The sequence below is a fragment of the Tenrec ecaudatus genome, chromosome 13 (assembly GCF_050624435.1).
Source record: "Tenrec ecaudatus isolate mTenEca1 chromosome 13, mTenEca1.hap1, whole genome shotgun sequence".
NCBI classification, from domain to species: domain Eukaryota; kingdom Metazoa; phylum Chordata; class Mammalia; order Afrosoricida; family Tenrecidae; genus Tenrec; species Tenrec ecaudatus.
Genome location: NC_134542.1, coordinates 77,031,057 through 77,055,724, shown reverse-complemented (window position 1 = coordinate 77,055,724; position 24,668 = coordinate 77,031,057). Strand labels below are relative to the sequence as shown.

The following is a 24,668-nucleotide window of genomic DNA, read 5'->3' as shown; positions in this document are numbered from 1 at the left end:
GCCATTGAGAGCCCTCTGCTGCCCAGTTCTACTTTGACACATGCACAGGGCTGTTGTGAGTGGAATGGTTGGACAACGACTTTTTGTTTGTTTGTGTTTATAGGTCAGGCATGTAGTAACTCATTACATGCTCCCAGCATCCCTGAAGGGAGACCAATATTACCCACTTTATAGATCAGAAATCGGAAGCCCAGAGGTGTCTTTACCTCCCTAACGCCACACAAGTGACAACGGTAAATTTGATCTGAGGCCACTGGCTTCAGAATCTGAATAAGTTCCTTCTCAGCGATTATTACAACTAATAATTGTTTCCAATTTCACGTTAACTTTCTGACAGGAAGTTGTGGTTAAACTGTCCATTTGAAGTAATTTGGGCCCGTCGCCCCTATAGCATCTTTTAAGCAGATTCTTCCAAATTCCTACCTGCTTCTCTAACTTTATTACTCACTTAATGAAAAGTCATTGTAGCTATAGCTTTGAATCATTTTCATAATTATCTGCAAATTTGAAAAATGATTGCATAAGATATTAAATAGGACTAGTTTGAACACTTTTAAAAACTCATCATTTGCATAGTTTATTTTTCTGCCCTTTAATCCATTTTAAATCCTTCTGAGAGAAGCTAACCAGAAAGAATTTCTCTAAAAAGAATGAACGAACTACTGTAATGAATACTTTGATTAAAAATCTAAGTATATTATATCTACTAAGTTTTCTTCAACTATTAACCTGTTAGGTTGATTTGTACAGTGGAATCAGTTGACAAGCTTGTTTTGTCTTTATTGAATCCAGGCATTTAATTCCAATGTTCCCTACAATAATTTTCATTATCTGAATATGGAAACTCAGATAATATTTTGCAATTTTATCAGCTTTATCAATATTCTGGTTTATTTAAGAAAATCTTCCCAGTTTGGAGTTCGGTAAAGTATAATATTTTAATGAACCCATCCTTTAAAACATTGTAATGACAGGAGATCCCCACACATCTCTTTGATCACCACAATTCCAGAAATGTGAGACTGTTAACAGGACGTATAATTGTCACTCTTTACCACTCCCCACAATTGGCTGTCTAGTCAATACAGAAGGTTAAGGATACATAGGTAACTAAGATACAGGATACAAAATCAATAGTAATTTGTGGGCAATACAAATCAAATGTATTCTAAATACTGTGATGTACTTTTTCCCAACAGAAATCAATTATTGCAGTTTGAAAAGAAAACAAAAACTTTCTCTCCTTTCAAGTAAATTTAGCAAAGTATCAGTGGAGCTCAACTTTCACACAACAGTTAATAATGAAGCAAAACTCATAGAATGTTAAAGAAAGAATAAAGATATATGTGTGTGTGTGCATGTATCTGTAACATGAGCTAATTTCACATAAAAATCAATATTTTACTTACTATATATTTGTCAGTGACATGCATGCTTATTAATACTTTTTCTTAGAAACAAAATTCTTATGTATCCTAAGTTACTTGATGATATAGTGAGGTAGGAGAGGCTGACGTGGATGCTCAAATCCCTGTAGTAAGAACTAAATTGCTCCTAGCTGATGTAGTTGTGGTGCCTCTGGTGCACCTGGTCTTCCAGGATTGCGGCTGTCATTCTGTGCCTTCAAACTGATTCTGGCTCACAGCTGCCTATGGGATGGAGTAGAACTGCCCCACGGGCTTCTCAAACTGCAATCTCTCTGCCAGCAGAAGGCCAAGTCTTTTCTTGTGAAGAGTTGTTAGTGAGTTTGAACCCCAACCTCGACCTATTGTGCTACTGGTCATCCTTGGGTCACTGCAGGGGTGATCCCCTACCGTTTAGGGATCATCCTCTTTAAAGGATCTATAAAATGATTCCTGAATTTATCCATGAGCTTGCAGTATTTAGAATAATGACTTGCATCCGACAGATATTCTTCCACTTTTAAGAGGGAACAGTGATGCTGACTAGACCAGAAGCTCCACAGCTTAGTGGACAGCATAATGTTCACACCTTCTCTGATCTTGTCCCTTTATGAGCACAGCAGCACGGTTTCTGGGACAAAGTTGCCATTCCAGGAACACAAATTGGCTCAATCAACACATCAATGAGTTTCTTGGGGTACTCATTAAACACCAAAGTAATTCAGGAACTCCGAGTCATTTTCAGAAGCCCTCCCTCCGATAGGGAAGGGGTCGCTGTGAGTTGTAGTCCACTTGATGACTCCCAACAAGTTATAGGCGCATTTTATCTTGGATTTCCATGGAAATGTGATGAGTATATCTCAGTTCTAACTCATTATGTTGCTTATTTGGAAAACAATGTACTCTTTTGAATAGCTACATAACATTTCATGATATGGTTGTACAGCCAAGCTATAGGAAGGTATGTATTGCTATGGGTACCATGGATGTGGACAGAATAGGAAATGTTTCCTAGAGAATAGGAAGAGGAATTAAAATAATTTTAAAGTCCTTAATCCACAATTAAATATTCCTTAAGCTGTCAATTACAAGCAAATGTGGAACTCTTAAACCCCTTATCTCTTTCTGAATGCCTGCCAAGGTAACTCTTCACACCAGGTGATCTCAACTCTTACCTCACACACTTTTTTTCTTTGAAAATACACAATTCAGCCAACCCACCAATTAATATATTTTTAAGCACTGACTTCTGCTTAGTCCTGAGGAGAAGAAACCAGGTCTTTGAACTTTGAGCTCCCAGCACCGCCCTGAGAAACAGCAAGCAGAAGGACAGTAAGTCTTATCGTATCTAACCAGCTGTTGCGTATTTATAAAGTTCCTTTATAAACACCATTTCTCATCTAATGTCCACTAAACTACTGTGAATAAGAAGAGTAAAATTAGATGTCCATCTTCATCGATAAGAACACTTAAGAACAAACAGCTCTAGTCACTTTTCCTCAGTAATGCATGCAGGCAGAAGCAGAAGCAGACCTCAGTGTAGGTCTTCCTCTTCTAGACCCCATGTTTTTCCCCTACTACGTTCAGCTGCTATAAGATAAGCGCCCACAAATGACCCTCATACGTAGCACTTGTTTCCCACTGTCAGCACTAGCTCAGTCTTGGAATTGATGCTACATGTAACAGAATATGAACCAAGAAATATTCTAGCATCTCAGAGAGACACTATTCTTTCTGAAATCAAATCAAACCAAGCCAACTGCCATCCTGTAGATTCGACTCCTAAGTGACCCTACAGGACAGGGTAGCCTGTCCCCCAGGGTTTCTGGGGCTGTAAATTTTTACAGCCTCATCTATCTCTTGCAGAGCAGCTACTGGGTGTGATACAACAACCGTTTGGTTTGTTAGCTCACTGCACCATCAGCGTATGATGTCCCCGTAAGCAAACAACCAACCAAACCTACTCTCCTGAGTCAGATCAAACTCATAATGACACCATATAGGGTTTCTGAGATGTAACCCTGTACTGAGCAGAAATCCTCGTCTTTCTCCTGTGGAGCAGCAAGAGGTTTTGAACTGCTTACCTAGTGGTTAGCAGCCCAATGCCTTATTCACAGTGCCATCAGGGCTCCTGCGCTTACCTCCTAGAAAGCCTTATATGTGTAACTCCTCTGTCTTTCGGAATCTTCTTTAAAATGTGAAACAGAAGGAAGTGTTTGAGTAGCTTTGGCCTTAACCGCTATCAATACACAAAAGTCCCTCTGCTCCCTCTCTTCTTGGTGTCAAATCCCTTGTATTACTGCTAGCTGCCTCCAAGCTTGCCAGCATCAAGATCTTGGATAAAAATCCGTCTGGCAGCAATTCAATGCAGGCAAGACAAAAGTGAGGCTGATAGGCAGAAGTATTTAGAGTAAATAAGGCTGAGTGCTGTTTTCCTGGCAATCGGGCCATCATCGCCACCAAATGTAAACAGCTTTGTGGTGTTACTGGACTCTGTTGCTTCTGGACTTCTTAACAGCTACTGCGGCTGGAAATGCCATCTTCAATCTCCAGCTGGCGGAAAGGCTGCATACTTCCTTCCAAATTAAGATTCTGCCACAGTGATGTACACATTTGTCATATCCAGCTGGACGACTATAATGCGTTCTAGCTGGTTCTCAATACACAAATTACATAAACTTACAGACAACAGTGCAAAGCAATTTACTTGTTGAGAAACCCAGCCAGCAAATGTAGCTGCAGCCTTCAGGCTTTGGACTGGACCCTATGGCCGTCAAGACATCAAAGCACCATAAGCTTTAGTCAATAAAGGCCAAGTCACATTGCAGGTCCACCAGCCAAGGGCCAACACTTAGTGATGTTGATTTAAACAAGAGATGAATTAAAGAGAGAAAAGGAAAGAAACTTATATAAAGGATCACATGATATAGAAAAATGCTTTGATTTCGTCATGGGTTTAAATGACTACATGGCTTTCAAAACAACCCTTTTGATTTATAACCCTGAATAAGTCAGACTCAAGCCAGCATATATATATACTTCCCAGTACATCTTCATTTATTTAAAAAATAATGATGAATAAAGGATTACCATATATACTTGAGTATAAGCCAATCTGAATATTAGCCGTGGCACCTAATTTTACCACACAAAAAAACTGCATTAAAAATGTACTGAAAAACGCGGCTTAGGCACAAGTATATAGGGTAGGTTCAATGTAAATCCGAAACCAAAATCAATGCCATTGAATTGATGCTGACTCCTATTGACCCGACAGACTAGGGTGGGACTGCCCCTGTGAGTTTCCTTGTTGCGAGTGGGAAGCCCCTCTTTCCTCTGTAGAGCGGCTGATAGTTTCAAACTGCTGACCTGGCAGTGAGTAGTACAACATGCAACTACTTACTGTGCCACCAGGGTTCCTTCATTAAACGTAAAGGTACCTGGTAAGAGTCATTCTGTCCAAATGCCACCTAAAACGCCAGCATTCCTTGACCAACATGGACAATGGCAACTGTGATAGGTAGGTTTATTGTACCAACCTGGCCAATAAGAACATGTGGGATTAATAGTCACAGTTTGATTAGAGGGCAAAGAGATAAATGGCTCAGCAAACCCCGCCCCTCTCTCTTGCTTTCTGGTGATCAGACCAGGGTGCAGCCGTCTTAGCTAGTTCTCTGCCTCAACTTGCAAGCTACACTGCCCATGGGACACCCAACCCATGGACCATTTTGCTAGAGCTTGAGGTTCCTTTGAGACCTGCTTCACCACAGCACTGGTATATATACATCTCTTGGGCTGGGGACTGTCGGATCCTGTCATCTGGCCAACTGTTGGTGACTCGCCCTGCTGTTCACTGCCTGTGGCCAGACTATCTGCATTGCTCTATGGAAGACTCATCTGTCTGCTCCCTTGACCTTGGACCCAGCAGCCCCTGTGAGTTGAAGGACTTCCAGTATATTAACTGTTTCATAGAAGTGAATTGAACTGAGCCCTCTATACTGTTATGTGGACTAATTAGCTGTTATATTCCTTCCTGCTGTATATATTTATCCATATATATACGTGCGTAAGCACACGCACACGCGCGCGCGCACACACACACACACACACACACACACACACATATGCTGGTATTGTTTCTCTAAAGAACCCTGTCTAGCACAGCAACTAACAGAATACTTTAGATATTTTTTTTAAAAGCATGTGTTTCTTCATTTATACGAAAACAAAATAGCAAACTGTATTATATGCAAAAATCCCCTCTAAAGGGCCAGGCAGTAACCATTTTAGGGTTTATGGGCTCCATGGCCTCTAAGTGATATTAGCATATAAAAGCCTCTGTAATGAGCATGTAAATGACCAAACCTGGCTGGGCACTAATAAACCTTACTGAAATTTGATCTTCACATAATCTTCAACATATCAAAAATATGAATATTCTTTCTTTGGATTATTTTCCCAACCATCTAAAGAATCTAAAATTCATCCTTAGCTTGGGAGCCTACAAAAAACAAGCCAGTGTTAACCTGGGGATAATTGTTTGTTCCCTCAATGATTTGAGTATATTGAATAATCGCTCATGGCCAGTGTGTCAATTTCAACTCACGGTGACCCTCTAGGACAGCGGTTCTCAAGCTGTGGGTGGCGACCCTCTGCGGGTCAAAGACCCTTTCACAGGGGTTGCCCGATTCATAACAGTAGCAAAATGACAGTGATGAAGTAGCAACAAAAATAATTTTATGGTTGGGGGCGGGTTACTTTTACATGAACTCTATGAAAGGGTCTCGGCATGAGGAAGGTTGCGAACCACTGCTCTAGGACAAAGAAGCACAGTCTAGTTCCTAAGGCTGTAAGTCTAGGGGAGTAGGAAGTTTCATCTCTCTCCCATGAAGCAGCTAGTGATTACAAACTGCTGACCTCCAGGTTAAGAACCCAACACATAACCCACTATGCCATCCAAACCAAAAAACCAAGTTCACGACCATCAGAGGCATCTAAGGAACACCTCTGACTATGGGGTTAAACCAAAGCCTCAAGGTCAGCAGGTAGAAACTGCCTGCTGTTCTGCAGTAGAAAGAGAGGCTTTCTACTCCTGCAAAGAATTACAGTCTCAGAAACTCACAGGGCCAGTTGTACCCAGCCCTATGGGGTGGCTTTGAGTTGCGACGATGTCATCCGCTCCTTATATAGCATAACAGTAAATACGACTCCACACCCTCAGGCCCTAAATTCTCAGCTCTGCCACTGCTACCCTCGGACGACTTAGGACAAACGGTTTAATCTGCCTCAGTTTCCCACATCTGTAAAATGGAGTTAATAACATCAAGAGCCTCTGTAGGCGATTACAAGTAGGAACTGTGATTGTACCTTTTGCAAGATACTCCGTGTGTGTAGACAGTATTTAGTAAACGTTATCAACTGGAATATACGATTGTTCTTCCACAGTTAACTTCTCTTTAGCGTACTTCAACAGAACGAACAATGAGCACGTCTGTGTTTAGTTCTCCCAGCGTATGTCACCGTGGTTACGAGATGGGCTGCTACCCGCAAGGTCAGCAGTTCCAAACTGCCAGCCACTCTGTGGGAGAAAGACGAGGCTTCCTACTCACGTGAAGAGTCCTGCAAACCCACAGGGGCGGCTACCCTGTCCTATTGGGTTGTTATGAATCGGGATCCATTCAATGTCAAGGAGTTGGGTTTGAGTAGGAGTTTCTTCTCAAGAAAGAAAGAAACCAATACTAGCCCCCAACATGTAAACTGTGCACATCACCCTGCATTGCAAAACCAGCCTGAGAGCCGAATTCCTTACGCACGGACTGACTGACTGACTGACGCCTACCCGATTTCGGTCTTCGGGGGTCAGCAGGTCCAGCGCCACACTTTCATCCAAGACGTCCTTAACCAGGAGCTTTTCCACCAGCGTGGGCTGCAGGACGTTGAGCAGCTGCAGACACCCGTCGTGAGTGTTCTCCACTGATGGCGAGGGCAGGTCGCAGAGGTCGGGATCCACGTAGCGGGCGGCCAGGCGGCTGCCCGTCTGCTGCAGGGCCGTCACAAAGGTCCGCTGCCAGCCCGGCGGCCAGGCCCCCTGCTCCAGGGTGCTCAGCAGCAGCTCGACGGCTCGCATGTTCCCCGCGGTGGCGGCCTTGCTCTGAATCTGCTCCTTGGCGTCCGGGGGCAGAAAGGCCAGGTAGTCCAGCACGGGCTCCACCTGGATGCACCGTTTCAGGCGGTCCCTGAAGCATTGGATGAGATAGAGGAAATTCTTTTCCGAGGACATTCTTCGCTCTCGGAGAAGGGACGGGATTCTCCCCCGGGGACCGTCGGAGTGCCACTCGGCGAGCCCTGTGTCCACTCTCGGAGGCGCCCGTCTGCAGGGTCCAGCGGACGGCGGGGCCTGGGGTTCGCGCCGGGACAGAGGACTGGGGTGGCCGCAGCGACGCACGGGGAGGATCGCCTGGCTTCCGCCTGTCTCGCGCTTCTTATAAGTTGCGGACCCGGTTTCACTTTCGGTTCTCGGGCGCTGGGACTTTCCAAGGAAATCAGCTGAGAAGGGAGTGTCTGTTTCGTTGGGGGCGGAGTCCTCCTTTGGGCGCCTAGTGACTGGAGGCCTTGGGAGGAGCGCCTGGTCGGAAACGAAAGGGAACCAAGGTGGGAAAGGAAAAGGGAAGCAAGTTCTCGCTCCCAAGACCAAGGATGCCGCCCCAGGGCCATTTGAGCAGCTCCTGTGCCCTCCGCCCAGGTTTCTTTATCATCAAGCAGGCACGACCCACGTTTCCGCAGCTGTTTGCCACCTCCCTCTGCAGCCCCGCGGCAGAGGGCCCTGAAGCTGGTGATTGAAAATTTAGCACCACAGAGAGGTGGAGACGAAAGAACAGTCCCCAGACTCTGCTGCTAACAAATTTGGGCCTGGGCCCGTGAGTGAGACTGAGGGAAAGACCGAAAGCTAAGCAGACACCTTTCCCAAGAAGCGCCCATAGAGTCCGGCATCAGAGAGACCTTGCTAAAATAAACCTGGCCTCCTGTGCATCCCTTGAACCAGCTTGCTCCTTGGAGAATTTGGGGCTGGGTATGAAAAAGAGATTGCTAGTATTTATTGAGCTCAGATCCGTGCCTGTGACAGATGCCACGGGACTTTATCCACCAACTCAGCTTAGAAGGAAGCCAAGAGAGGTTTCCTGTCTGCAGGACTGGAAGCTCCCCATGTTCTTTAGTGTACATCTTTCCTTTAATAAAACAAAACAAAACCCAAAACTCCCCAACAATTTATTGTTGATGTAGCTGCCACTCTCTTCTTGGATTTGATACAGCAAGTTTTGGCTGAAGCAGCTAGGAACTTAATTAGCAACTAATGTACCAACTTGCCGTAAACATCAACATTTGTCTATGTCATGAAGGGAAACGGAAAAGACACCCACACTGGAAAATGGCAGCTTCCTTTCGGCACAGAAGCCCCATAGATGAGCGCCCTTAAGGTTGCTACTTACGAAGGTGTTCTGTACTGTGTGTGCTTGTGAGGGATAGGATGTCCACAGCACAATTAGAACCTCCTGCTTCTGAAATATCCAGGGGAGGTCACTGGCGTACAAAACATTTGCAAAACATATTTTGGAAAAGTACAGAGCATATTCAATGCCGTTTGATAAGCCAGGGAAGCCTGGATAAATGTCTGTGTATCTTTATGGGAAGCTGTCTTGTTTTTTTCCCTAATTATGCTATGTGCTGTTGTTAGTAAGTCCCTGCGGGAAACTGAGGACCGGGAAGAAAGTGTATGTTGTCTGCTCCCAGCACTCTGACTACAGGGCTTGGCATCGCCATCCCTAGTGAGAGACACCTCCCCGGAGGGAGATCAGAAGATGCTGAATATACTAAGATTCCAGGTAGGACATTTCTCCACAACACACCTGCTCCCCACCAAGGTTGTTTTCTACAGACCCTTGCCTCCTCACAAACACCAATACAACACGCTTATCTTAAAGAATGTGTGCTTCCTTTGCATGCTTGTAGTACCACGGCTAGGACATTGCCTGTTTGATGTATCTGAACAATGAATGAGAGGCGTGCACGCCTCAAGACCTACAAAATCTCGTTGTTGAATAAATGCTGGGTTTTTCTCCCACATCGCACTTCTCCCGAGAATGGAGTTGAGTCCGCGGCTCCCTCTTTTCTGTCTTCTTTGTCTTCTTTAGTTGCACACACATGCCACACCTTGGACCCATTCGACGGTGGGGCAGGATCACACAAGTCCCATCAAGTCGGCTCCCATTCATAATGACCTTATACAAGAGAGGAGGCTAAAATATGCTCCCAGGGTTCGGTTCATCTGGTGTACTGCACACAAACAGGCCTATATAAGATGCCTCTGTGATCAGTTTATCTGGGCAAGCAAGTGCTTTCAGTTATACACGTGCCTTCGTCTCATTTGGGTGCGCAGGAATAAGAAAAGACCAGCCAAAAGCAGTGACTTCTGAGTGGAGCAGCCGTTAAACTCGAGGCAGAGAGGTCGACTCAGAAAGTTAATGATGTGGATTTTTGGTTTTCCCAAGGGGTCATCTAGAAGGATTTCCTCATAGGACATAATATAATCACGGGCGCCTCCACAGAAGGAAGCGTTTTTATTAAAAAAGTTTTATTGTGACTTAAGTGCGTACTTACATTGCATGCCATCATTTTTGTATTCAACAAACTTAGACAACCTATCAAATCTCCCAATAGCTTGACCCCCCCCCACCACCACCACTATTTTGCTCTTCTCCCTCTTTTAGGAGATTGTCCTACGTTAACGTCTGTCTTGCCTCTAGACCAGGGCTTGACAAACTTCTCTGGAGCTACATGTGGCTCTTTGGGCACATACATGAGGCTCTGAAGTAAAATTACAAAACAATTTAAAGGTTATTATTAGATAATGATTTTTCATGTATTTGTAAAAATACATTTATGACTCTTCAATAATTGTTAAATCGTTGTGAGAGACAGGATTGGCTCTTCCAACTCAAAAGTTTGCCAGCCCCTGCCCGAGCCTATTGTTCCCCATTTTCTCCCTCCCTTTGCACTCCTAGTAAGGATCCAAGTCTGTTCCTTTTGTTAACCATTTATTGGTATAGAATTCATGTACCATACCACTCAGTGTTTGAGTATATTAAAGGGAGTTGTGCATTCATCGCCCCAGCAATTTGAGAACATTGTCTTCATTCTTGAAGACGTCCTTATTAGCTTCCCGATTTTATTCCCACCAACCTCTCTTGTCATAACCCTAACATTAATCTAGTTGCTGTCTCTATAGATTTCCCTACTCTGAGCTTCATATTTAAAAAAAAACACTCAAGTTGAAACAAAAATAATTACGAAGCAGAATAACAACAAAAAACAAGACAACAACTTACAAGAGAATAAAACACAGAAGAACCTCCATCCAAAAGATAGCTGAATGTAATAAAAACTAGAACAGGTTGAAGATGGGTTCAAAGGAAAAACAAATAGCAAGACGATACTTTTTACCTGAACTTTTTACCTGTAGTAGTCTGCATTCTGATGCATTCTCTCTGGAGGTGAGGCTGAGTCTGCATTCTGATGCATTCTCTCTGGAGGTGAGGCTGAGTCTGCATTCTGATGCATTCTCTCTGGAGGTGAGGCTGCTCCTACCCTGGGTCAGTGGGCCCGGGGAATTCAGTGTCAGCTTACTCCACCCCCCCCACCCCTCCTCCCCCGACTCTGTCAATAGATTCAGAGCTCTCATTGTCATCCACAGCCTGCCAAAAACCAGGCAGGTCCTCAGAACCGAAGTCATGATACAGACACTCTCTCTGATCTTGGATACTATTGTTAATAACTGTTTGATCATGCTGGCTGGTGTGCTTCTTCTGTGCAGACTTAGCTGACATCTCCTTTAGATGGCTGCTCATTTTAAGACAAGCCTTGAAGACCTCCGAAACTATTCTTTCTGATAGCCGGGCACCATCTGATTTCTTCACCATACTTTGCTACAGTGTCCATGTCTTCAGTGGTCTTTTCATGAGGGCAAATATCAAGTAGGGCCACTGATAAGAACCAACTATTCTTAGATTAAGGTTTGCAATTAAGTGTGAGCTCAAAATGTATATATACATATATATATATATATATACATACATGCTTTATGTTATCCCCACTCCACATTAGAGACAGCATTATTGTTTTATTGAGGATTATGATAAAGTATTCCATGGGGCATATGGTAATTCTATGAATAGTATCATAAATTTAGCTAATGGTATAAAATTTAAATTACTGTTGAGAAGAGGAAAGTATGCATGCACAGGACAGGTTTTAGACTAAAATACATGGATTGTTGGATGTATGCAGATTGAAAACTTATGTACTGGGCACTAGGCAGAACTATGTCTTCTGAAAAGTTTGTTTCTTTGGGTATGAAATTCATGAGATGTCGATGGGAATAGATACCAGAAGTTCAAAACTGAGTGATCAAACGGACGGAAGGAACATAGGCAAGGTGAAGGCCCAATGCCGACCTGTAAAAAAAATGGGACAGCTCTCACAGAAGGGCCATATGGAAGGGGCAATACATGCAGGGAGGAGTAGAGCACTGATGAAACTCACAACTATCCTCCAGTACTTTAAAATTTCTCCTCTCACTATTATGGCCTTAGCTGTACCTCACTAACCTTGCTAGCCCTGCAATTTATACATTGGTACAACCAAGATCCTTCAATGCATGCAATTCATGATAGATAAACCCCTCAAAAATATCAAGGGGAATAATGACTCCCTGAGGATATGGGAAGGGGGGGGAAGGGGGAAGGGAGAACTGATAGCAATGATGACTGTACAACCCCACTCAAAGGGAATTTAGGTGATTCAGAAATTAGGTGATTGGATAAATGGGATGGTGGAAATTAAGGCAAACAACAAAAACAATAATGATATATAATATATTGAGGGATGGGTGGTAGCGTGGGGGAGAAAGGGGATAAAGGGGAAGATAATATGAAGGAGTTCAAGAAGAAAAGAAAATGTATTAAAAATGGTGATGGCAGAAATTGTACAATTATGCTTGATCTAATGGAAATATGGGTTGTAATAATATCAGTAAACGCCCCCAATAAAATGAAAAAAAAAAGAAATTAGCAATACTTTCGATATGCCCTCTTCCAGTGAGAGAAGTTTGAGGACACAAAAGCCAAGTCATCCACATCTCTTAAAAGGCATTGTTTTTTAAAAAAAGGAAAGAGAATCTATATTTTTGGAAGGAGTCCTAGTGGTGTTGTGGTTTTGCATTGGGCTGTGACCAACATGGTCGGCAGTTCAAAACCACCAGCAACTCCATGGCATCACTATGAATCATTATTGACTACATGGCAATGAGTTTGGTTTTTGGTGTTGTTGATATTTTTGTAATGTGATTTAGTTTATTTTATTTTCCATTTTGTAAAGGGAGTTGCCTTTGTAGAGTTCCTCCTCATTTCTTCCTTTCCTTGCTGTTTTCTAAACCCGTTTCTGTTTCCTTTCTCCTTAGAGTTAGGAGATCTGTTGCTGTTTCTTTCTTTTATAGATGTCTTGGTTCATTTGGTTTTTCTCTCTGTCCATGTGCTTTCTAAGAACAGAAGATGTGCTTCAGCCCTACCAGTTTAAAAAGCCACCAGTTTAAAAAGCCACTCTAAATGGAAACAAAAGATACCAGCGAATAGACTCTCACTGCTACATAGCATTCTATTTGTGTTTCCTACATCTCAGAAGCAGTGACAATTACACTCTGTGGTAGTTACATAATTTCATGTCAACTTGGTAAATAAGTGAAGAGGTATAGCCTAGCCTGTCAATCAGGTCACAGCCTGATGATGCCTCCTTTGGGGCATGGCCTCCTCATGAGGATTCTGGGAACTTCCTCTCTCTCTGGGCCTTTGTCTTCCTGTGGACAAGCCACATAGAGACTTATTGGGCCCTGAAAGAACCTCTCTTTTACTGCTGCACCTTCCTGTATTGAGTCACTCAGAGAGCTGGAGGAGCTACATGAAGACCCATGCCACTGCTGAGAGGCTTCCATGGCCACTGAATCCACCAGACTTTTCACCCACTGGCCTGTGATCTTCCTGCATTCATTATCGTTGCAGGTGTCGCATTAATCTGAACAGGAATTTATAAACTGGTATTGGATATATGGGCTAGTATCAGGCCGATGGACTTGATCTGGACTGGGTTGGGGTATTTTCTCAATATACAATTGCTCTATTATATAAAGCGCTTTCGTATGTACATACGAGTCTATGTCTTTGTTTCTCTAGTCAACCCAGATTTACACATACCTGTGCTAGTCCGGGAACACTAGAGAAACAAATTCAAGGAGATACTCATGTGTGTAAGAGAGAACTTTATATCAAAGAGCAATTGTTATGTTTTGTTTTCATTTCAAGTATACATTCTATTTTTTAAACGTTTTATTAGGGGCTCATACAACTCTCATCACAATCCACACATACATCAATTGTGTAAAGCACATCTGTACATTCATTGCCCTCATCACCCCCAAAGCATCTGCTCTCCACCCAAGCCCTCTGCATCAGGTCCTCTTTTCCCCCCCTCCCTTTCCCCTTCCCCATGAACCCCTGATAATTCACAAATTATTATTTTGTCATATCTTACTCTGTCTGACATCTCCCCTCTCCCCTTTCTCTGTTGTCCGTCCCCCAGGGAGGAGGTCACATGTAGATCCTTGTTATCTGCTCCCCCCTTCCAACCCATTCTCCCTCTACCCTCCCAGTATCACCACTCACACTCCTGATCCTGAAGGTATCATCCGCCCTGGATTCCCTGTGCCTCCAACTTCTATCTGTACCAGGGTACATCCTCTGCTCTATCCAGACTTGCAAGGTAGAATTTGGATTACGATAGTAGGTGGGGGGGGGGGAGTGTTTAGGAACTAGACAAAAGCTGTATTCTTCATCGGTTCTGCATCGCACCCTGACTGACTCATCTCCTCCACTAGACCCCTCTGCAAGGGGATCTCCAGTGGCCAACATATGAGTTTTGGGTCTCCACTCTGCACTTCCCCCTTCATTCACTATGGTAAGATTTTTTTGTTGTTCTGATGCCTTATACCTGATCCTTTTGACACCTCGTGATCGCACAGGCTGGTGTGCTTCTTCCATGTGGGCTTTGTTGCTTCTGAGCTAGAGGGCTGCTTGTTTGCCTTCAAGCCTTTAAGACCCCAGATGCTATCTCTTTTGATAGCCGGGCACCATCAGCTTTCTTTGCCACATTTGCTTATGTACCCGTTTGTCCTCAGCGATAGTATCATGGAGGTGTGCACTGATATGATTTTTTGTTCTTTGATGCCTTATAACTGATCCCTTTGGAACCATGTGATCACACAGATTGGTGTGTCTTCTATGTGGGCTTTGTTGCTTCTGAGCTAGATGGCCACTTGTTTATCTTCAAGCCTTTAAGACCCCAGACACTATATCTTTTGATAGCCGGGCACCATCAGCTTTCTTCACATTTGCTTATTTACCCGCTTTGTCTTCAGCAGTTGTGTCGGGAGGGTGAGCATTATACAATGCCAATTTAATCGAAGAAAGTATTCTTGTATTTAGGGAGTTCTTGAGTAGAGGCCCAATGTCCTTCTGCCACCTTAATTCTAAGCCTATAAATATAGGCACATAGATCTATTTCCCCATCCTCATATATATTTGCATATGTACATGTCTTTGTCTAGACCTCTATAAATGCCCTTTGTCTCCCAGCTCTTTCCTCTTTTTCCCTTGACTTTCTTCCTGTCCCACTATCATGCTCTGTCCCCACCTGGGTTTCAGCAATACCTCTTCATTACATTACCCTTGATCATGTGATGGAGTAAAGCTCACTGTCACCAAGTGGATTCATAATCATAACAACCAGATAACATAGAGTAGAACCATTCTCATGAGTTTCTGAAGCTTTGACCATTTGTGGGGGTAGAAAGTTTTCTCTTTCTCTTGTGGAGCAGCTAGTAGGTTTGAACCACCAACCAGAGAAACAAATTCATAGACACTCATAAGTGTATAAGAAAGAGCTTTATATATAAGAGCAATTGGATATTGAGAAAACAGCACAGCCTAGTCCAGCTCAAGTCCATAAGTCCAATATTAGCCCATATGCCTGAAACCAATCTATAAAGTCCTCTTCAGACTCATGAAATACATGCAATGATACTGAACGCAGGAAGATCAGAGGCCAGTGGGTGGAAAGTCTTGTGGATCCAGTGGTAGTGGAAACATCTCAATGTTGGCAGGGGTCTCCATGTGGCTCCTTCAGCTCCTGGGCTCTAGTGTAGCTCAACATGTCTTGTCCGGAGAAATGTCTTGCAGGGAGTGAGCCTGAGTACTACTTCCAGTGAGCTATTTATTTCTTTGGCGCCTCCAAATGAGGTCATCAAGCTGTGACCTGATTGACAGGCTAAACTTCACCCCTTCACTCTTAAGTCAAATTGACAGCAGATTATGTTACTACCACAGAGCATAAAGTGTAAACCATTACGCCAACGGGACATTTTGTAGGGGAGTAAGCTATATGGAAAGCAACCGTATTTGTAAAAAAAAAACAAAAAAACAAACAAACGTGATTAGGATCACGAATTAAGAAATCAATCCAAGAGCAATAGTAAGAATATGTGTCCTTTGTGAATGTTGGGATATATTTTGGGAGCTGTGCCAGGTTCACCATGCAGTGTGGTATGGGAAGGACCATCCTGGCAAGTCTGCTTGCAGTCACGAGGTAAAGGATGGCTGCATAAATGTAGCTCAGCAAACTGGATTGATTTTCCTCTTATAACAAGAAAAAGGAATGATTGCTGGAAATCAGAACTCCAGGATGCGCTCTCGGGTCATCGCGGCTCTTCTCTCCTGGATGGAAAATTGGCTCGAACAGCACCAAGCATCCTTGCTTGCCACAATCTTAGGTTGAAGTAGATTGAAAGAAGCAGAGCCAGGAGGTTTTCAGTCTCCCACTTACCTCTCCTCGGCCAGTGAGGACAAAGTCATTTCCCCAGCAAGCTTTCTCATGCAGCTCATGTGCTGGAGCTGGGACCTACTCAGTCGTCCTGGAAGAAATGGACAATGCACTACTCTGATTTCGAATCACCAGGCAACCCTCCCCAAGGCGCTCCAGTCAAATTATTGGCACGTTGAAATAAAGCAGATGACCCAGAGAAGCCCCGAGGAGGCCCGGTGGCCCAGTCGGGAAGGGCTCGGCTTCTAGGTCACCGCAGTTCATACGGATGAACTACACCATGGGAGAAAGCGGAGCAGTGTGCTGCCACGAGGATGCCTAGCCTTGCTCTCTCTGTGAGGCTGCTCTAATCTTCCTAATGCAGCACTCTGCGCTGGAACCCACTAGACGGCAGTGGGTTGGGGGTACTTACCTGAGTCCACATGCTGCCCCCAAAGAATAGCCCTTGAAAGGAAAAAGCCAAAGGGCCTATTCAAACGACCCTTTCACAGGGGTCACCTAAGACCATCGGAAAACAAATATTTCCGATGGTTTTAGGAACTGAGGCGCTGCTCCTCAGTCTCCAGGTGGGTTGGTCCACATGCAGCTAGGCCCACGTAGGCCTGGCATGAAGTGAAGGAGTGCCATGCTTCAAGACAAAATTTCATTTATTTGTAATTAGAAATAAATAGTTCAATATATGTAATTGCATACTGTTTTATGATCAATCACTTTGCTTTAATTATGTTCAATTTGTAACAATGAAAATACATCCTGCATATCACATATTTACATTATGATTCATAACAGTAGCAATATTACAGTTATGAAGTAGCAATGAAATAATTTTATGGTTGGGGATCACCCACAACATGAGGAACTGTATTAAAGGTTCATGACATTAGGAAGGTTGAGAACCACTGATCTCGGGCACTTCTTAACCCTCGTTGCACATGAAAATCACGTAGAAAGATGTATAAAATCATCAATTACATCATATGCTCCAAGTTGGGAATTGTAGTGTCAGTTATTTTCTATTTGTGATTCCACTTTTCAGTTACATTGAGAACTAAGGTGAGCAGGACCTCTGATTGCCGATAGCCAACTGAGAGCGCAGTTTCTTGACCTAACAATGAAATTTGGAAAACTCGCTTGTAATCTGTAGATGTCCCTCTACTAGTGTTGTTAAAGCTACGATAGAAAAGGATATATATATATATATTTTTAGCACTTTATTAAGGGAGATATTGTAGTTTGGAATATTTATCTATCAAATGCATTGATCTGAACATTGCCATACATTTGCCTAGACCAAATAAAACACATGATGGATCATATAAAATTTATAACTTTGTGACATTAGTACATTGAGCACTGAAGCTACAAACATCTTTGGATCACACAGAAATTCAATTAAAAGTCACCTGAAGTCTGTAAATTTAAAAGTTGCTAGTACTGGAAATCTGAATCAGAGGGACTATGGAAGAATGCTTGCCTAAAGTAAATAATAAAATTTGTTCATGTTTTTTTTTAAAAAAAATATATATATATATACTTTTAACCCACCATTAAGAGAGATTTTCAGAAAATTCAAGTTTGACTCAAAATTTAGCTCCAATGCAGATTCACTTTTATTGAAAGTTTATTATGCTATAGATCACTAATTTTTACACTCTACTTTGAGTGATTTAAGTAGTCTTAATTTTTTAGAGTAAAAAATTTGGGGTCCGATAAGGATTATACCAGATAGACCCTTTAGTGTAAGAATAGGGATGGAGCTCAAGCTATCAATAAGCATGATGATACATACTTAGGGATGTGTCCTTTGTTTCTAAGGGACAAACTTAGCAGAGTCTAAACCTTCTGGCTCCTTCATCTTGCGCTGGTGTGGATTGTGCATCTGGTTCATTGATCTCCTGTTGCATCACCTCCCTATTCCAGTGGATGGTAGAGTTATTCAGCCGACTTTGGATTCATCTACCTCTGCATCCACTAGCCTATGTCTCCTGCTGCCTCTGTTTTATCATCCTGCTTCCTTTTCAGCTTCCATGAATCAGGAGAAGCTTCACTTGCAGTGTACTGAACTTCACTTGCAGTGTACTGAACTTAGACCTACATCAACAACATGTGCCATTTCTTGATATACATCTCTTTCTAGGTACACACACATTCAGGAACCACTGATTTTGCTTCTCTCAAGAACCCAATCTAACCCAGAGGGTAAAGAAGAGAGATCCAGTTGGTGCTGTAGCTTCCAAAGCCACTGTGAAGGGGACCTATCTAATTGTATTGACTTCGTATTTGGAGTATGCTGCACAGGGTCTAGACAAGGATGCCCCTATCACCACTCTTAACAAATATTATGTTGGAAGTCATAGCTAGAGCCATCAGGCCACAAAAAGAAGTAAAGGGAATACAAATAGGCAATGAAGAAGTGAAACTCTCACTATTGGTAGATGATATGATCCTATATATAAGTAATGCCCAAACTCCACGAAAAGCCTACTGGAAACAATAGAAGGATTCAGCAAAGTAGCAGGATATAAAATTAACAATCAAACATCAGTCAGATTCCTCTATACCAGCAAGAATACATTAAAACAACAATGTCATTTACAATAACAACACAAAAGATTAAATACTCGGGAATAAACCTAACCAAATAAACAAAACACCTATATAGAGGAAACTACACAACATTGCTACAAGAAACAAGAAATACCTACAGAAAAGGAAGAATAGCCCATGCTCATAGATAGATAGACATATTATTGTGAAAATGTCAGTACTGCCTAAAACATTCTACAGATATAATTTAATCCTAATCCAATCCTAAATGCATATTTTTAAGAAATGGAAAAACGAATTACAAATTTCATATGGGTAGGCAAAAGACCCAGGGTAAGCAAAGAACTTAAAAATAAGAACCAAGTAGGAGGTCTAGCATTGCCTGACCTAAAAACCTACATCATAGCCACAGTAGTCAAAACAGTGTGGTATCGGTACAACAAGATTTGTATAGACCAACGGATCAGAAAAGAAAACCCAGACATAAATACATCAGCCTACAAGCAAGTAATCTTTGGCAATGACCTAGAAATATCCAATGGGACAAAGATAGCTTCTATAACAAATGGTGTTGGAGCAATTGGATTTCTATATGCAAAAGAATGAAACATGACCTATACCTCTCCCCATGCATAAACAAACAAACAAACAAACCCTCAAGATGAATTAAAGACCCAATATAAACCCCAGAGCTTTCAGGATCATCAATGACAAAACTGAAACAAACTAAAGGACTCTATGACAGGGCACACATCGACTACCAACTGTAATGACGGGGGCGCACACAGCAGAGGACAAGACAGACGGCATGGACGTGCTGAAATCACGTCACCTATGCACATCAAAAGATTGCATCAGGAGAGTAAAAGATAGCCCACTTATTGGGAAAAATTTTTGACAGTGACATATCAGACAAGGGTCTAAATTCCAAAATATACAGAAATCTACAACAGTTCAATAAGAAAATAACAAATGACCCAATTAAGAAATCAGAAAAATTCATGACCAGATAGTTTTAAAATGCAGTACAAATGGCTAACAAACGCATGAAAAAATACTCATGTTCATTAGGCATCAGGGGGAGACAAAATAAAACCACAATGAGATACCACTTTACATCCACAATGCTGGCTCAACTGAAAAAGCGAAAACACCAAATGCTGGAGAGGTTGTGGAGAGAATCGGACATGCTGTTAGTGACATACAACTACTGTGGGGAATGATATGGCAATACTGAAGGCAACTGGGAATTTAGGACCCACACAATCCAGGTGTTCCAGTATTAGTCATGCCCCCAAGAAAGAAGGGACACAACACGGGTGTGTGCATGCTCTCTCCTGTTTATCGCAGCACCGTTCACAGTTGCAAGAAACTAGAAGCAGCCCAAGTACCCAATGGTGGAAGAATGGATAAAGACACAATGGCACACACACACAATGGGACACTGCATCCTTAAACTTCAAAATGAAACACTGCATGACATGGAAGGATCTGGAAGCCCTTATGCTGAGTTAGGTAAGTCAACCCCAAAAGGACAAAGATATGAGTCCACTGCTCTAAGGGGAAACATGAATTAAACAAATCTTAGAGACCAATCCCAAAACATAGAGGTAAAAATTCCGCCTACCGGGCATGAACCACACATACTGCATATAGTCAAGTATAAGCTGACCCGAATATCCACGGCGGCACCTACTTTTACCACGAAAACTGCATTAAAATGTGCTGAAAACTTGGCTTGTACTCAAGTACATATGGTAATCCTCCTTATGCGTACTGCATACGTACACCCAACGAGGAGCCTTCACATTGACTGGAGCCATTCCTTCCAGAAGGAGAACCTGGAGAAGACCATCCGCTTGATGCTGACCAACATTGAGACCAGGCTGCAACTAATCAACAGGCCCTCCACAGAAATGAGAGAAGAACCGTCCTGGAAGTCAAGTTCAGTCGGTATTGGAAGGGAGCATCTACCTTTCAGAGGTGGTATTGGTATTTCTGTTGGTGGACATGGTGGGTAAATGGGGAGGAGCAACCTCACATCAGGAAGGGATGCTAACCAATAATTGTGGGGAACCAAAGGGAAGAATTAACCTGGTTCTCTGTTCCTGGGCAGACATTTCAAATATGTTTCCACCCAACCCTCGAAGCCTACCTCCAAACTACCTTTGGACTGAGGACGGAAATTCCCTGATGGGAGAGGAAGCAGAGGATGGCCACCCCAGACCGTGGAAATGGCAGTCATTGGATGTTGGGGAGGGCTCCTGGCTTTGTGGTCGTCCGATGAAAGAGACCCAGACCATGACATATTTAATATCTCAATGTTCCTCTTGCATTAATAATGACAGATATTAATCTGATTATCAAGGATCTGCCCTTGTAAGAAATGTTACAGGAAATTTTCCCCTATCACCAACCTTGATACTCAATGTAAATAAACAGAGCTCAATAAATTAAGAAATCAATCTGTACAAAGGAATAACTCATGGAATTCAGCTCACCGATGGACTACACTCAAATTCTATGTCATTGGATACACTGGATACATGGAAGAAGCACATCAACCTATGTGATTAAATGGTAACAATTACAAAATCCAAATACGATGCAGGGAAAAGTATCAGAGCTTAAATTGTGAACACCCAATTTGTAAAAGGCTACAGAGGACAGTGGGAGCCCCAAATCCATGTGCGAATATCTAATCAGATTAAGTCTCTGGCAGATGCACTCTGGCCACAGGCAAGGGACTCAAATAGCTTTCCTACCAGACAGAGAGTATTTTAAACTTGATTATGGTGCATTGAACCATGGTATAATACAATACGTGGACAACTGACCTTCCTCTTGATCCAACCTACATTTTCTCTAGGCTTAAGTATTTCTCGCTTGTTCTATGACAGAAATTTCTTCTCTGCATTTTTAAATATTGTTGGTGGTCTTTTTTCTTACTCTTTATATTTACATCATTATCATTCTTTCTGTTTTGTTTTTTATTGTTTCTGGTAGGTTGCCCAGCGTGGCAGTTACATAATCTCCTGGTTATAGCGAATGAAGCCTCTGTGTGGACATGACCTTCTCCTGCGGCTTCTAGGAACTTCTGTCTTCCTCCCTGGAGACTGGACACACACTCTTCCTGAGAGACATTCCTGTTGACAAGCCTCATGGAGCTGTACTGATGGAGCCAGAGGCCTGGAGCTGGAGGAGCTGTGTGGAGACCCACACCAGTGTTGAGATGCTTCCACCATAAGACTTTCCATCCACTGGCCTGTGATCCTCCTGTATTCAGCATCATTGCATGTGGCGCATGAATATTAAGAGGAATTTATAGACAGGTATCGGGCATATAGACTAATATTGGACTATGGACTTGATCTGGACTTGGCTGGGATGTTTTCTTAATATAAAACTACTCTTTATATAAACCTCTTTCTTAAACACACATGAGTGTCTATGAATTTGTTTCTCTAGTCAACCCAGACTAGCACACTCAGTTTATGAAGCACAGAAGGAGTGGATGCACAGAGACAATAATTGGTGCTATGGCTTGTCAGGGATGGGTACAGGGTGTGGGGAAGGTGAAGGGAACTGGGGAGCAAATAGCAAAGGGGGGGAGGGGAGGAACACTAGAACTGATGGCAATGATGTATATTATACAACTCTTTTAAAAAGTGACTTAACTCTGGAAGTGTATAATGTGTGAATTTTATTTCAAGAAAAATACTAAGAGAGAGAGAGAAAAATTAAAGTTGTCCAATGGTTACCATGGGTGAAGGAGGAAGAGTTTTTGCTTAGGGGGCATTGAGTTTATGTTAATTGTGGTAGAAAAATTTGGAAAAGGATATCAATAATGGTTGCATAAAACAGAGTATAATCAATGACACTGAATTATACATGTAGAAGGTATTTAATTGGAGAATGTTTTGCATATATTTTTGCCACAAATAAAAAAATTTACACTAATAGTAATGAGTACAAGGATGACGAAATGTTCCAAAATTGATTGTGGCAATGATTGTACAACTCTTCTTGATATGATTGACCTATTGAATTGTATAACATCTGGATGAAGTGCCAATACAACTGTTTTTAAATATCTATGTAAATGCTTCAATGACGGATTTATGATTTTGATAAAGTAAGTTGCGTGCATGAACTGTGAGTGATAGGAGTCAGGATTTAAAAACAGTATCAGCATTCACTACTGGGTGAACCCCACCTCTTCCCGCAGAGACATCTGAACTGTGCCAGAAAGAGCTCACTGAGGCCGATTCAGGTTCTTGAGACTCATATGTTCCCTGAAAGCTGAGGGACGTGGTGTGTCCCTGAGCAAGCCGTGGACATGAAGCAATCAAGTCAATTCCTAGACATGCATGTGTACCCACAAGGTTTTCAGCAAGATACCAGGATGGGGAGGCCTTCCCAGCCTTCCTTCAGTGTGTGGAGTTCTGCAGATGGCGTCTCCTCTGCTGCCACCTTGTGGTGCTTTAAGGACCAACTCTCACTGTGCTGTGGGCCTGCCTTCGCTGATTGCCACCGCATCAATTCAGACTCATCGCGACCCTGTAGGACAGAGCCTGTGAATCCTTCTGCGATTAGAAAGCCTCATCTTTCTCCCCTGGAGCGGCTGTTTGGGACTGCTGCCCAACTCGCCGCACACGACATTACGAGGCCTCTTTGAATAGTCCACAGGAAAGGGAGAGAAATCTCCCTTTCTAACATAAAATATGAATTAAATGTGTCTAGAATTGAGTTTCCACTTAAAAGTTTATTTTCGGAAAAACAGAAGGTAACTTTCTGCCTCCTTACTGCGCTTGTTCTGCTCAAAGATGGAAAGAAAATCATTTTCAAGGAAGCTGCTGCGGACCAAGGGCACCTGTGGCTCCAGGGGAGGCTGGGGGCGGCAGTCAATGTCTGCCGGGGACAGGGTGACCTTCATGGAAGTAGTTACGATATGGCTTTTGTGATTAGGACCGTCTCACATCTCCCCGTCTCTTCCCTTTGTGGTTCCATCGCAGCCTGGGCTAACCTTTAGCCTAGGGTTGTCAAACTGGTGGCCCGCAGGCCATATGTGGCCCTCGAGGTAATTTTTTGTGGCCCAGGATGCTCTGAACTAAAACGAAAATAGTAAAACTTGTTATGAAGAAAATAGCACTTAGGGGAGATTGAGGCAACACTGCACACACAATTCCCTCGTTACATTTTATTTCAGAGCGTCCTGGGTCACAAAACAATTACCTCGGGGGGGCCTCATGTGGCCCGCGGGCCACCAGTTTGACAGCCCTGCAGCCTTTCCACTTTATTGCAATTCCATTTGGCCATTATCTGTTGCTCCTAGTGAGCTGGGAGTGCCACAGGAGCGGTAACTCGCTTCATTTTTTGTTTTTTTAATCCCTGTATGTTGCTATGGCAACACAGTGCCTGACCCAGACGAGATACCTCACAGATATTTGGTAAACTACATGTTGGGAGCTGAAGGAAAATAAAGAAGGACATCTACTAGGTCCCTGCGGGACATCTACTAGGTCCCTGCGGTATATGGAAGCTACCGTATTGACTCACACAACTCCATGAGTGTGTGGCTGGACCAGTTGTTTTCCCCTGCCATCATTCATTCATCCTGCGTTCAGTGAAACTTCATCCGTTTTCTTCTGCAGGAATTACTCCTTTTCCTTACGTGCCAAGCAGGTGTTTGGATGGGACTGACTCCATTCCCAGCTCTCAGAAGGGGAACCTGAGTGA

At 42.9% G+C, this 24,668-nt stretch overlaps 1 protein-coding gene across 1 annotated transcript in view; it reads right to left on the bottom strand.

Moving 5' to 3' along the window:
• IFIH1 (interferon induced with helicase C domain 1) overlaps positions 1-7,955 on the bottom strand; it is a 62,847-nt gene extending 54,892 nt beyond the window's left edge. Inside the window, exon 1 of the mRNA XM_075529530.1 lies at positions 7,243-7,955. Within this exon, the coding sequence (XP_075385645.1) occupies positions 7,243-7,683 (441 nt within the window). The 5' untranslated portion in view covers positions 7,684-7,955. The remainder of the gene's footprint in view (positions 1-7,242) is intronic.
• Between the last annotated feature and the right edge of the window lie 16,713 nt (positions 7,956-24,668).